Source organism: Pinus tabuliformis, chromosome 7 (genome assembly GCF_031772625.1).
Source record: "Pinus tabuliformis cultivar Carrire ecotype Pingquan chromosome 7, CPIR1, whole genome shotgun sequence".
NCBI lineage: Eukaryota > Viridiplantae > Streptophyta > Pinopsida > Pinales > Pinaceae > Pinus > Pinus tabuliformis.
The window spans coordinates 818,532,176-818,546,618 of NC_142293.1; the positions used below are offsets into that span (position 1 = coordinate 818,532,176).

The window sequence follows — 14,443 nt, forward strand, 5'->3', positions numbered from 1 at the left end:
ATGGTTGCAGAAATGCTAGAGGCTGGTATAATTCAACCGAGTCAAAGTTCTTTCTATGCTCCAATAGTATTGGTGCACAAGAAGGATGGATCATGGCGCATGTGTCCGGATTATAGGGAGCTCAACAAGCTCACTATTAAAGATAAGTTTCCCATTCCTGTCATTGATGAATTACTGGATGAATTGCATGGATCAATTTACTTCACCAAGTTGGATCTTCGTTCAGGATATCATCAAATCAGAATGAAGACTGAAGACATTCCGAAAATAGCATTTAGAACTCATGAGGGTCATTATGAATTTTTGGTCATGCCTTTTGGCCTTACCAATGCACCTTCAACATTTCAAGGTTTGATGAATTCAATTTTCAAACCATTTCTTAGAAAATTTGTGTTAGTATTTTTTGATGATATACTAATCTACAGCAAGTCTTGGAAGGATCATGTTGAACATGTTGACAGGGTGCTACAACTATTGGAGGAGAAACAATTATATGCAAAAAGATCCAAATGTTTCTTTGGAGTACAAGAGGTGGAATATCTGGGTCATATTGTATCTCATGAAGGAGTTAAGGTAGACCCTAGCAAAATTAAAGCCATTAAGGAATGGAAAATCCCCACATCCATAAAGCATCTGCGAGGATTTCTTGGGTTGACAGGGTATTATCGCAAGTTTGTTAAGAATTATGGGAGAATAGCAACACCTCTAACAACATTATTGAAGAAAGATGCATTTTCATGGACTCCAGAAGCAACAAAGGGCTTCGAACATCTTAAAGAGGCAATGTGCCAAGCACCGGTTTTAGCTACACCGGACTTCACAAAAACCTTTATTGTGGAATGTGATGCTTCAGGAAATGGAATTGGTGCTGTTTTAATGCAAGATGAAAGACCCATTGCTTTTGAAAGTCGTCCAATCAAGGGAAAGTTTTTACACAAAGCTATTTATGAGAAGGAAATGTTGGCAATACTCCATGCACTTAAGAAATGGCGACCCTACCTAATGGGAAGACACTTCAAGGTAAAAACGGATCATGATAGCCTTAAATACTTTTTAGAACAAAGATTATCCTCTGAAGAGCAACAAAAGTGGGTCACAAAGATGTTGGGTTATGACTTTGAAATCATCTACAAAAAAGGGAAGCAAAATGTGGTGGCAGATGCACTCTCAAGAAAGGATGAGGATGTGGAAGCATTGTTGTGTGCCATTTCTATTATCCAACCAGATTGGATAAACGAAGCAAGGGAGGAATGGAAGAATGACGAAGAAGTGTGGGCACTTATTCGAAAGTTACAACAAGATTCCAGTACGTCTGATACATTTACCTGGAAAAATGATTTGTTATGGTACAAAGATCGCTTATACCTCTGTAAGAATTCCCAACTAAAACAAAAGATTCTTATGGAATTGCACACTTCTCCCTTAGGAGGGCACTCAGGATTTTTAAAAACTTACCACAGGGTTAAGAAGGAATTTTTTTGGGATGGCCTTAAATCGGATATTCAAAAGTTTGTGGCAGAATGTTTGGTTTGCCAACAAAATCAATTTGAAACAATTAAGACACCAGGTCTATTACAACCTTTATCCATTCCAAGCCAACGTTGGGAGGAGGTTTCAATGGATTTTATCACAGGTTTACCCAAGTTTGAGGGAAAGAGTGTCATCATGGTGGTAGTTGACAGACTTACCAAGTATGCACACTTTTGTGCATTATCACATCCATTTAAAGCCAGTACAGTTTCTACTGCATTTATGGAAACAATTCAAAAGATACATGGAAACCCAAAGATTATTGTAAGTGACAGAGATCCCATTTTCACTGGAAATTTTTGGACAGAATTATTTTCTTGTCTTGGTACTCAGTTAGCTCATAGCTCATCTTATCATCCTCAATCTGATGGGCAAATTGAGATAGTAAACAAATGTTTGGAAGGATATCTTCATTGCTTTGTCTCTGATAAACAGACACAATGGGTCAAATGGTTGCCTCTGGCTAAATGGTGGTATAACACTTCCTTCCATACAACAACAAAAATGACCCCATTTATGGCACTTTATGGATATCAGCCACCATCCATCACATCATATTTAAGAGAAAAATCTAATGTTCAAGCAGTGGAACATCACATCGAACATCAACAACAAGTCCTCCAACTCTTAAAGGATAACCTCGTGTTGGCACATAATAGAATGAAACAAAAGGCAGATCAACATCGCAGCGAAAGAAGTTTTGATGTAGGTGATTGGGTATTCCTACGGCTACAACCATATAAGCAAATGTCCCTCAAACATGCTAAGAAGGATAATAAATTATCACCAAAGTATTATGGTTCGTACAAGGTGTTGCAAAAGATTGGTACTATGGCATACAAATTGGAGCTTCCTGCAGCTTCTCGATTGCACCTAGTTTTCCATGTTTCATGTTTAAAGAAGGTTATAGGCGACAAGCTCCCAGTTCAAACAATATTTCCAAAACTTGAAGAGGAAGGAAAAATTATATTGGAACCAGAAGCAGTCATAGAAACAAGAACTCAACAGCTACGAAATCGATCAATTTCAGAGTATCTTATCAAGTGGAAGAACTTATCTGCTGAAGATTCCACATGGAGGATGAGAATTTTATACAGAAGCATCCAAAACTACTCAAGTGTTGAGGACAACACTTTTTTGAAGGAGAGGGGCATGTTGGGTCCCTATAATACTAGTGATTACCCCATTACTATTGTAATTATATCCCTTATTAATATTGTTGTGCCCCTATTTTCCCCATATTGTTATTATTGTGCCCCATAGAATCCCTCTATTGTTATTTTTGTGGCTTTATATTATTATTGTTAGGTCGACTGGGTTATATTGTGACTCCTTAGACTCCTATATATAGAAAGGAGGTTTTGTCATTTGAATCATCCAATAATTTTTCATTTCTGTAATGTAAAGGAGGTTTCCCCCTCGAAGAGGCTGAATTCTAAGGCGTTGGTCTATCCTTTCTATCTTTTTGTGAGCTGGTTTCATAACAAAGGCCTGATGTTTGGAGGAACACTTCCTGGAATCAAATGTATAGTATGATCATGATGATGAATACGTGGGAGGTCTTTGGGAGTCTCAAATACCTTGGAATGATTGTCCAAGACTATTTGGAGATGTGGAAAAATAGATGATTTCGATGTGGGAACCTCTAGCAAACATAATTGTGCAATTACACCTTGTTGTTCTTTCTTTAGAAGATTTGTCATTCCATAAGAGATTATTATATTTTTCAATTTCCTTGCAAAACCCCTTAATTCAACTTCCTTTCATTCCGAACAAAATTTCATGAGAAGTTCTTGAAAATTAAAAGCTATTGTAGCCATTGCACTCTTAGTACAACATAAGCACCACCCATTGGAATGGAAAGAAACCATCACTTGACACTCTGGTGCTGGATCTAGGAAGCAATTGAATTCCTTGGTTATCTCACAATGAATAAGATTGTGGGTATTCCCTGAATCAATCAACACTATCACCTTTTTCTTCTTGATATGTCCTTTTATCTTGATAGTTTGAGGAGTGGTAATTCCAGCCAATGCATTACAAGATATGGTCGGATTCATTTCTTATTTCTATAGGATTTGTTCCTGGTGTATATCCTCTTCTTTTGACATTTCTTGTTCATTTTCTTCCTGCTCTTCACAATCTATGTAAAACAATTTCTTCTCAGCACACCTATGACCTTTCGTGTATTTTCTATCACATCTGTAACAAAGCCCTTTTGCTCTTTTTTTCTTGCAATTTTTGAGGTGTCAACCTTGTAGGTTGTGGAAGGCTAGGTGCAACAACACTTCTATATTTATAGTTGTGAGTGGTAGGCTTCCTTGTTACCATAATTTTTCTTTCCATTTTTCTTGCCAACCATAATGCCTTCTCTAATGAATCACGTTCCCAAAGGCGAACCTCATGTTGGACGTTATCCTTTAAATTCCCTATGAAAACATCAATCATATGCTCCTCTGGAATATATTTTACCCTTATATTCAATTTTTGGAAGCCCTCAATGTGCTCCATCATTGAACCCTTTTGTTTGAGATTTATCAATTGGCTAAAAAAGGTGTTGCTTTTTGCATCCTCATAATGTGCTATCATTTCTTCTGTAACAATTGTCTAAGTGACAATTTTTTTATGAGAGAAAATCGACCAATACCATATAAACTGATTTGGTTGCAAATATAGAGTTGCAATGTGTACCTTTTGTGTGTTTTGCACATTATGGAGATCGAAATATTTCTCCATTTGTAGTATCCATGTTACGGGATCCTTGCCATCAAACTTCCTCATATCGATCTTTGGAACATGGTGGGTCTTCAAACCAACATTAGGGTCTATGAAATCATCATTAACATTTCTTTTGTTCTCATCATGATTTTCCTTCAATACCCTTTCACCATTAGTAAACATTTCTTTTAGCAACTTTGTCAAATTTGTCTTCAAATCTTTCGTTTTGCCTTCCATGTTAGCTTCCACGTCATTCATCTTAGCTTCCATGCCTTTCTTTAAACCATCCATATTATCTTCCATGTCATCCATCTTAGCTTCCATGCCTTTATCTAAACCATCCATCTTAGCTTATGTTACTTTTTGTGAGAGTGAAATTTGTTGCACTTGGTCTCGTAATTTTGATATATCATGTTGCATTTATTCCTCTTCTTCATGGGTCATGCTAGAGATTTAAGGTTATTTACTAGGTGTTTCTATTTTCTTTCTTTGGGGCATAAATTAATGATAATTATGCTTCACTGTGCCCTTTGAATTCCTTGAAACTAATTTTTCAAACCAAACTTATGCAAAAAATTTAAAAACTACACACATTTTTTCACTTTGTAGGAGCTCGATATTGAATCTGATGTATCTCTGAAATTTCGGATATCCAAGGTCTGAAATTGTGAAATGTGGTAGAATTATGAGTCCTCTTTCCAATGCCACTAGTATGATTGAAATTGGATTCTCCAAAAAGGCGTTATGCCCAATATTCCAAGATGACCTAATTATACACTCTTTCAGTAGAGCGAACTTGTATGAAGTTCCATGTGTCATTGTTTCATATTTTAGACCTGAAAGCTATGCATAGAAAACTAAATTCTGTCCTCTTTCCATAACTTCTTACGAAATTTCAATCGCATATTTAGAGAGAAAGTTATCATGATTTTTCCAAGGTCACATGTTTGGGATGTAATTAGGGAGGCTGCAAAAATGCAAACGTCCTTAGATCATACCTCTAAAAATAGACAAGATCTAAAATTCGGCCCTGAGGATAGTCAAGATGTTTCCTCAAATGGATTTTTGTTTTAGCTTCTGAAACGTCTCAGAACAAAAGTTATAATGAAAATTCCACGATGACTTGGTTGGAGCAGGGAAATCCTAGAATCCAAAGCTCTGATACCAAATGTTATGAACCAGCTCACAAAAAGATAGAAAAGATAGATCAACGACTTCAATATTAACCTCTTTGAGGGGGAAACCTCCTTTAAATTACACAAATGAACAATTCTTGGATGATACAAATGACTAAACCTCCTTTCTATATATAGGAGTCTAAGGGGTCACAATATAATCAAAGCCAACATAACAATAATAATATAAAGGCACAACAATAATAATAATGGGCTTCTTTGGGGCACACTTATAACAATATTGGGACAATAGAGGCACAATAATAACAATAAGGGCTACAATGAAAATATTATTGGGACAATCACTAGTATTATGCGGACCTAACAGGGATTTCTTGAGCTTACAGAGGTTGCAGACTGCAACTAAGAGTTGCGCAGTAAATGTTTCACCCATACATATTTACCAACCATCATTAAGTGCTTTAACTCAGTGATGTGTTGTGAAATGATCTGTGTTGTAATTCCGTTCAGACTTTAGTCCTTTCATCTGCAAACAAAATCGCAACCTGCAAAAGTGCTTCTGACAAGTATGGCTACTGTCAGAGTGTTTAACACAGTGGTTGGGATTAATATTTCCAACAAAAAAGACCAATTTGACAAACCACATGATGATCCACTCTGTGGTCGTCCTTGATGGCGTTCCTTCCAACAATACTTGCACTGACATTGCGAAGCTTTGTGATGTCACACAAAACGTGATCGTCCTATCTTGACAACCTCATTCACCAAATCAAAGAGGAGGATAATGGTTCAAGTGTCTACCTGGTAGTAGAAGTTATGGCGTCACAGGCACTAGAGATTTCTCAACACCACCAAATTCCAAAGGCTGCTCTCTAGACATCTCTTACTGCTACCTATGCACTGCTCTTTAACATTCCATCCTTGGTTTCATCCCAACTCATTCCCTCAAACTATATGCTTATAGTTAATTATTTTTTTCACGAATCTTGTAACTATAGTATATGAATTGATTTCCAAAATTGTTTTTATTAATTGAGGCCTCTGCAGGTGTTCCAAAGGACTTTAAAATGGTGAAATACCTCCCCTCCATGATGACTCTCTACTCTTCACATCTTCCATGGTATCCCAGTTTCAATGACTCCCAACAGGAGTTCATTTTCCACTTCATAGGTCAATACATGGAGAGAGTGTGGGAAATAGATTGGGCCATCTGCAGTTTCTTCCATCATCTTTAAGTTCTGGCCATCAGCAGTGTAGCCGAGAACGGAAGTTCATTCTGTCCAATAGGTCCCTTCATTCCTTCTGCCCTTCTCAATTCGAACTCTGGACTCATATTGGAAATCACAATGGGATTTTGGGAAGAAGAAGGTGAATGCTTGGATGGGTTGGATAGGCAGTTTAGGTAGTCTGTGATCTATGTCTCATTTGGTAGCTTGAGTGTGTTAAGCGAGACATAGTTCCAACAACTTGCACTTGGTTTGGAGGCCATGAAGAGATAATTTCTTTGCATTGTGCGCCCTAAACTTATACAAGGTAGCAAGGCTTCCTTCCCTCCATGGTTCGTGGGGCACATCCATCTAATCTAGTGGGGGTGTTTTGTGTTGTGGTGTTTGTAATTGAGGGTTCTTTCTCATCCTTCCATTGCTTTTTTTTCACACACATTGCAGATGGAATTTAGCCTTCAAGAGCATCACCATGGGGGCCCCCATGTTATGCTGACCTTATTTTGGAGATCAGTTTCTGAATCAAAGTTATATAGTCCATGTCTGGAAAATTGGCTTGTATTTGTTTAAGTCAAACACTACCTCTGCAACAGACGGAACATCAATAATCCACATGAATGATATTAAGAGCACTGTGGACATCAATGTTAAAAGGAGGATGCTGAAGCTTGGCGAGAAATGGCTATAGTCAAGTTGGTATTTGTACAAAGCGCAATAACTCACAATGACCTGGAACATTTGAGAGGGGTAACATGTCAACCTAATGAAGTGTACCACACTATGATCATGGGAATATTTAGTGGTGTCTACTTAATTAGTGGGATCAGAGATCATGGCAGAGACATTAATCAGCTAATTGGAATTTGAATGAATTGCTTACTCAACAAACGGTTTAGAACACACACTATCATATCATATCCACCAATGAAAAGTATATCTATTTACATTTGAATTAATAAATCCTAAGAATTAATATTTTAAATAAAATGAATAATAAACCAAAGGGATTATTAATATTATAAACCCAAGAAACTAATAAACCCAACCATTTAATATTATAAACCCAAGGAATTAGTGAACCCAAGGGATAAACATTAAAAACCTAAGGGATCAAGAAGTGCAAGGGATTGATATTACAAACACAAGAGATTAATAAATCTCGCCATGATTGATACTATAAACCCAAGTTAATAATAAACCCAAAGGATTAATAGTAAAACCCCAAGGTATTATGAACCCAAGGAAATAATATTAAACCCAAGGGACTAATATTATAAACCCAACATTGGTAAAACCTAATATAAATATTAAAAACACTAAAATAAATATGGTTTATTTTCATGGTGAGACAATCCTTGTCACAATGTGACATTCAACCATGGCTAACCATGGTTAGATATGATTGTCAATGCTTGACCATGATTGATATTATAAACCTAAGGGAATAATAAACCCAACGGATTTATATTATAAACCCAAAGGAATAATAGACCCAAGGGATTAATACTAAAACCCCAAGGGATTATGAACCCAAGGGGATAATATTAAACTCAAGGGACTAATATTCTAAACCCAACATTTGTAAACCCAAATATAAATATTACAAACACTAAAATAAACATGATTGACCATCATTGATTTTCATACTGAGACAATCGTTATCACAATTCCATGTTGGACCATGGTTAACCACAGGTTGATTTCATAATAAACCGTAGTTGACCACGGAATAATAAACCCAAGTGATTGATATTATAAACCTAAAGGAACAATAAACCCAAGGGATTAATACTAAAACCCCAAGGGATTATGAACCTAAGGGAATAATATTAAACTCAAGGGGCTAATATTAAGAAACGAAGGTATATAAACCCTATGCGGAGACAATTTGTTTCATAATGTGAGATCGGACCATGATTGACCACAATTGACAATAGTTGGTTATGGTTGACCATGATTGGTATTATAAACCAAGTTAATAATAAACCCAAGGGATTGATATTATGAACCGAAGGGAAACATAAACCCAAGGGAATATGAACCCAAGGGAATAATATTGAACCCAAGGGACTACTATTAGAAAACTAACATTGGTAAACCCAAATATAAATATTACCAACACTAAAATAAACATGGTTTATGTTCATGGTGAGACAATCTTTGTCAAAATGTGACATTCAACCATGGTTGACGATGGTTGGCTATGATTGAAAATGGTTGACCATCATTGATATTATAAACCTGAAGGAATAATAAACCCAAGGGATTGATATTATAAACCCAAAGGAATAACAAAACTAAGGGATTAATACTAAAACCCCAAGGGATTATGAACCCAAGAGAATAATATTAAACCCATGGGACTAATATTATAAACCCAACATTAGTAAACCCAAATATAAATACTACAATCACTAAAAAAAACACACTTTATTTTCATGGTGAGACAATCCTTGTCACAATGCAACATTCGAACATGGTTGACCATGGTTGGCTATGATTGACAATGGTTGACCATGATTGATATTATAAACCTAAGGGGATGATAGAAAGACAAGGGGGAAAAACGCTCTGCAACTAGAGAAAAACTTGATGTCGGTGCCAGTTTTGGTTTTAGGGTTTCATGGCGGGTCGCGCAGGAGGGAGCACTGTTCCCTCCTACAGTCAAGCCATCATGGAGGGAGGCAGGGAGGCAGGAGGGAAATAGTTTAAAATACCGATGGGAAAGACTACAGAAACAAGAGCAAAGGAAATAGTGGGATGCAATGAAATCCCGAATCAAGAAGAAGAGCAACAACACTCAAGTCTAGAAAGTTAGAAGGGAGGCAGCAGCAAGAAAAGGCCTCAAATGAAAACTACGAGAGCATGCAAGCCCAAATCGAGCGTCATCGCCAGGGTCATATTAAGTGATCCAGCGATTCAAGTGCATAGGGACCATATGAGAGAATATGCGATCATCTGCAAGTTTATGGGAATATGGCCAATGGAGAGAGCTTTACACATCTTGATCAAGAGCCACTGGAAGCCCAAAGGAGAGATACATTTGCATCTGGGTTCAAAGGGATTCTTCACGGTAGTGTTTGCCAGCCTAGAGGACAAGGACAAAGTGTTTGAATGGGACCGTACTTCAATGGTGTAGCAGGACTTTACATGCAGCCATGGAAGATGAACTTTGTCCCGGAATGGGAAACATTCACATCTATACCGACTTGGATCAGACTGTACTCGCTACCTCTGGACTACTGGCAACCAGAGTCACTGAAAACCATAGGCAACAAGCTCGGGCATTTTGTAAAAATATCAGAAGCAACTCTCAAAGGTAAATATACCTCCTTTGTTAGAATATGTGTGGAAATGGATCTATCGGAGTCCTCCCGGATGCAATAATATTAGAGGTATATGATGAGGAATGGATGCAAATGGTAGACTATGAGCACATACCTTTCAGATGCTAGAAATGTCATGAACATGGCCATCTATTCAGAGATTGCCCCACAAACTATATGGAAAATAGTGGAAAGACCCCTATGGACAAAGATCATGAGGGTTTTACCAAGGTTGGAGGCAAAGGGAAAGAGGGAAAAAGATCGCATAAGAAGACAAGCGAAGACAAACAAATAAGACACAATAGCTTAAAAATCCTTGAGGAAGTGGAGAAAAACATGGAAATAGACCTAGTCAAGGATAAAAATCCAAAGGAGCAGGATATGGAAGCTAAAATGGAGGATATCCCAGTAAATGACTAGAAAATAGAGGGACTACAAAGTTGCATGGAGATCAGCAAGGACCAAGAAATGACCCCAAGTGAGAGAGGTACGAAGGATCACGAACTGCAGGAGATACTAGATAGAGAAAATCTAGATGTAGAGCAATTTCTGGAACAGGGAAAGAACAAAGGTGTGGACTCACTGCCTAAAGAAGATTATGATCGAGTCGAACAACTCTATCTATGGAGGGCACAATAAAAGGGAATTGGAGTCAAAAGAAACCACGAAATCCAAGAACAGAGTGGGGTCAAAGTGATGGAGAACCCACAGACATCATCTCCAAAAAACTCAGGAAGGAAAAGAGGAAGGAAAAGATAGAATGAGCTGCTAATGGAATGTGGGAAACTGATGATTAACTCAGGTAAGATGAGAGATCTTACCAGCTACTCTTTTACTAATCTTTCTTAATGAAGCTCACAACCTGGAATATTAGAGGGTTAGGGAGTAGAAGAAAACAGAGAAATCTCAGCAATAGTTTAAAAGAGGAAAAACCAGACATGGTCTTTATTCAAGAAATAAAATGCTCAATGGACAAAATAAGAGAAATCCATAATAAATAGTTAATTAAGTATGATTATTTAGAGGTGAAAGCCATTAACTATGCAGGAGAGATTCTCACTCTATGGGATCCACGGAAGCTGGGAATACTGGATGCTGAAGCGTCCAGGAACTATCTTTCATTGGTGTGCCAACTTATAGGGGAGAAGGAGACCTACATGATAACTAATGTGTATGGCCCTCAGCAGCATGCAGATAAACTTAAACTTATTAAATCCTTGGAAGGTCTTAGAGAACGTATCCCAACATACCCTCGATACTAGAAGGGGATTTCAACATGATAAGATCTCTCTCGGAGAAAAAAGGAGGTACCAGATAGCTGGGAAGAGACTTTGAAGCCTTCCAAGATTTCCTCATGAACATGGGACTAGTGGACACCGAAACTACAAATGGAACATTTACTTGGAATAACAAAAGAGGTGGAGTTTCCCAAGTGGCGTCAAAACTGGATAGGTTTATCGTCTCTGAGGATCTCATCCTCACAGGAGCAGCCATAACAGTGTCCATTCTGCCCTTTGGTGGCTCGGATCATTGGCCTATACAGCTAGAAGCTTCCTTAATGGGCACACCGAGGAATAGGGCTTTTAGATTCGAAAATGCTTGGCTCTCTAACCCCAACTTCACCAGAAACATTGCCAATTGGTGGAAGGAGGATTTTAACATCCAGGGTACTAAGATGTACATGCTCCAGCAGAGACTAAAATACATTAAATCCAAACTCAAGGATTGGAACAAAAAAGAATTTGGTGATATCATCAAGACTAGAATGAGTACAGAACAGAATCTCCAGGAGGTCAATATGATCAATATCACAGAGGGCTTCAATGAGGAAAGACAAAAACTGACTGATTCTCTGCAGGAAGAATGGGAGAAGCGTTGTCTACAAGAGGAAACCTTTTGGAGACAGAAATCTTGGATCCAGTGGATCAAAGAGGGAGAAAGGAACACCAATTTCTTTCACAAATCTACTATGGCTCACAGGGAACATAACAGAATCAACAAGCTAAAGGACTCTCAAGGTTCTGAACTTGTCACTCACAAGGACATGGAGTCGACCCTAGTTCAACACTTCTCGGACATTGCAAAGGATCCAATGGAAGACAGATCCAGGTTCATTGCGAAGATCACTCAGTACATTCCCAGGCTGGTCACCAATGAGGATAACCACAATCTCAATAGGCGAGTCTCGAAAGAAGAGGTTAGTGAGGTGATCAAGGAAATGCAAAATGGAAAAGCACTAGGACTAGATGGCTTCAATGTCAATTTCTTCAAAGCCTGCTGGGATATAGTCAAACAGGACATACTTGAGGTAGTTGAAGACTCAAGGCAACACAAAATGATTCTAAAAGCACTAAATGCAACCTTTATAGCTTTAATCTCCAAAAAGGAAAACGTTGTCACCCCAGACTGGTTTATACCCATAGCCTTATGCAATGTGGTTTAAAAAATCATCTCCAAGTGATAGCCGACAGACTCAAGCCGCTGCTACCTTTGCTCATATTTGAGGAGCAAACAGGCTATGTGGAGGGAAGGCAGATTCTCAACAACATTATCCAAGCCCATGAGGTGGTACACTCTCTCAATCATAGCAAGAAAGTAGGTATGATAATCCAATTAGACCTTGCGAAGGCCTATGAAAAACTTGGCTGGTCTTATATCAGAGCCATTCTTAAAGCCTATGGCTTTAACCAAGATTGGATAAGATGGGTAATGGCTTTAGTCACCTTGACCAGTTTCTCCATTCTGCTTGATGGAGCTCCCTCCAATACTTTTACACCTTCCAGAGGACTCAAACAAGGTGATCCACTCTCTCCCTTCCTCTTTGTCATCATGATGGAAGGGTTTGGTAGAGAAATCAAAATGGAAAATGCTGAAAGTAGAATTCAGGGAATCAAGCTCACCTCAGATTGAGAGGCCAACACTCATCAACAATTTGTGGGTGACACGATGCTGCAGGGTGTACCCACAGTTAGGGAGGCAAAAGCAATTAAATATATCTTAAACAACTTCAATATGGCAGCAGGCATAGAGGTAAGCCAAAGCAGGTCCAATTTTTTTTCCTTTAATACTAATATTGTAATACAAAGAAATATCACCAGGATTCTGGGTTTTCAAAGGGAATAGTTCCCTTCCAAATATCTAGGCATTCCTCTTACTGACAAACCCCTGTGTAAGCATATATGGGAACCAATTTTAAACAAGCTTCAGGACAAAATCATCAATTGGACATACATAGCTTTAAACTTTTTAGGGCGTGTGGCACTCACCAAGGCGGTATTGCAAGCCATTCCCATTTTTATGTTTGCAGCTATACCGGCTCCTTAGGGCATAAAGCATCAAATAAGAAACATTCAATGGAATTTTCTGTGGGGTAGAGGGGAAAATAAAAATAAGTGGGCTCTAGTTGCCTGGGACAAGCTTTGCAAGCCCAAAAGCCATGGTGGTCTGGGACTGGAAGATCCAGAGACTCTAAGTCAGGCTTTAGAAGCCAAGCTGTGGTGGCAATGGATCAGGGAGTTGAGAGCACCATGGGCCAAGCACTGGCAGGAACAGGATCACATTAGAATGACAGGACAAATCAGGGGCTCATACATATGGAACCTTGCATGGGAGAACAAAAGCATTGTTCAGAAGCACTGTTTTTGGGAAATTAGAGCTGGGGACTGGGCTTACTTCTGGGAGGATAGCTGGCAATAGGAACCCATCCTGAACATGAATGAACTGGAAGACCTCAAAAGGGACACAGACAGCAAAGGTCCCTTATTAGTACATGACTTTTGGGATCAAGGGAGGAACAAGGATAAATGGAGGACATGGAAGAATCTAAGTTACAATGAAGAAAGCCCTTTGAAGGGCATGGTAGAGGCTCTTGCTAAGGATGTAGAACAAAGAAGAATTCTGGTCTCCTCTTCTCCTCGCCAATTAAGATGGGGCAAGAACAATGAAGGTAACTACAATCTCAAAGAGGCTAAACAGGAAATCATTGGATTTAACTTGGTGAAACCTGAGAAAGTCTGGCAGGAGCTATGGCAGACCTCTCAATGGATGAAAATAAAATTATTTATCTAGCTTGTTCATCAAAGGGAAATCCTAACTTGGGAAAACCTTATGAAGAAAGGTTTCGTTGGCCCCTCTAAATGTCAGCTTTATGGCTTGCAGGAGGAAACACTTGAACACCTGCTTAGTCTGTGTTCCTTTTCTGCCAAAATTTGGGATTGGGTGGCCTTAAGCTTCAGACAGAATGACAGGGACAGGCTCAGCATATCCAATACTTTAGCAAAATGGAGGAAAAACTTCTCAGAAAATGAAATCATCAACAAAGCCTGGATGCTAACTGTAGTCTTTGTCATTTGGAATATTTGGAAAGAAAGAAACAGAAGAATCTTCAAAAACAAAGCTAGAGAACCCCAGCTCATCATCAATCAGATTTAGAAACAGCTCAAGGAAACAGTCAGAAGCATTGTGAGAATGACACCGACGAACCCTCCTCTGCCTCAGGAGATACAAATTC

The 14,443-nt window shown here is 38.5% G+C and overlaps 1 protein-coding gene across 1 annotated transcript; it reads left to right on the plus strand.

The window, feature by feature from the left end:
- Positions 1 to 11,293: 11,293 nt before the first annotated feature.
- On the plus strand, positions 11,294 to 12,376 carry LOC149250115 (uncharacterized). Its single transcript, XM_089453555.1, has one exon. It carries the CDS (start codon positions 11,294 to 11,296, stop codon positions 12,374 to 12,376), a length of 1,083 nt encoding a protein of 360 aa, XP_089309681.1.
- Positions 12,377 to 14,443: the final 2,067 nt, after the last annotated feature.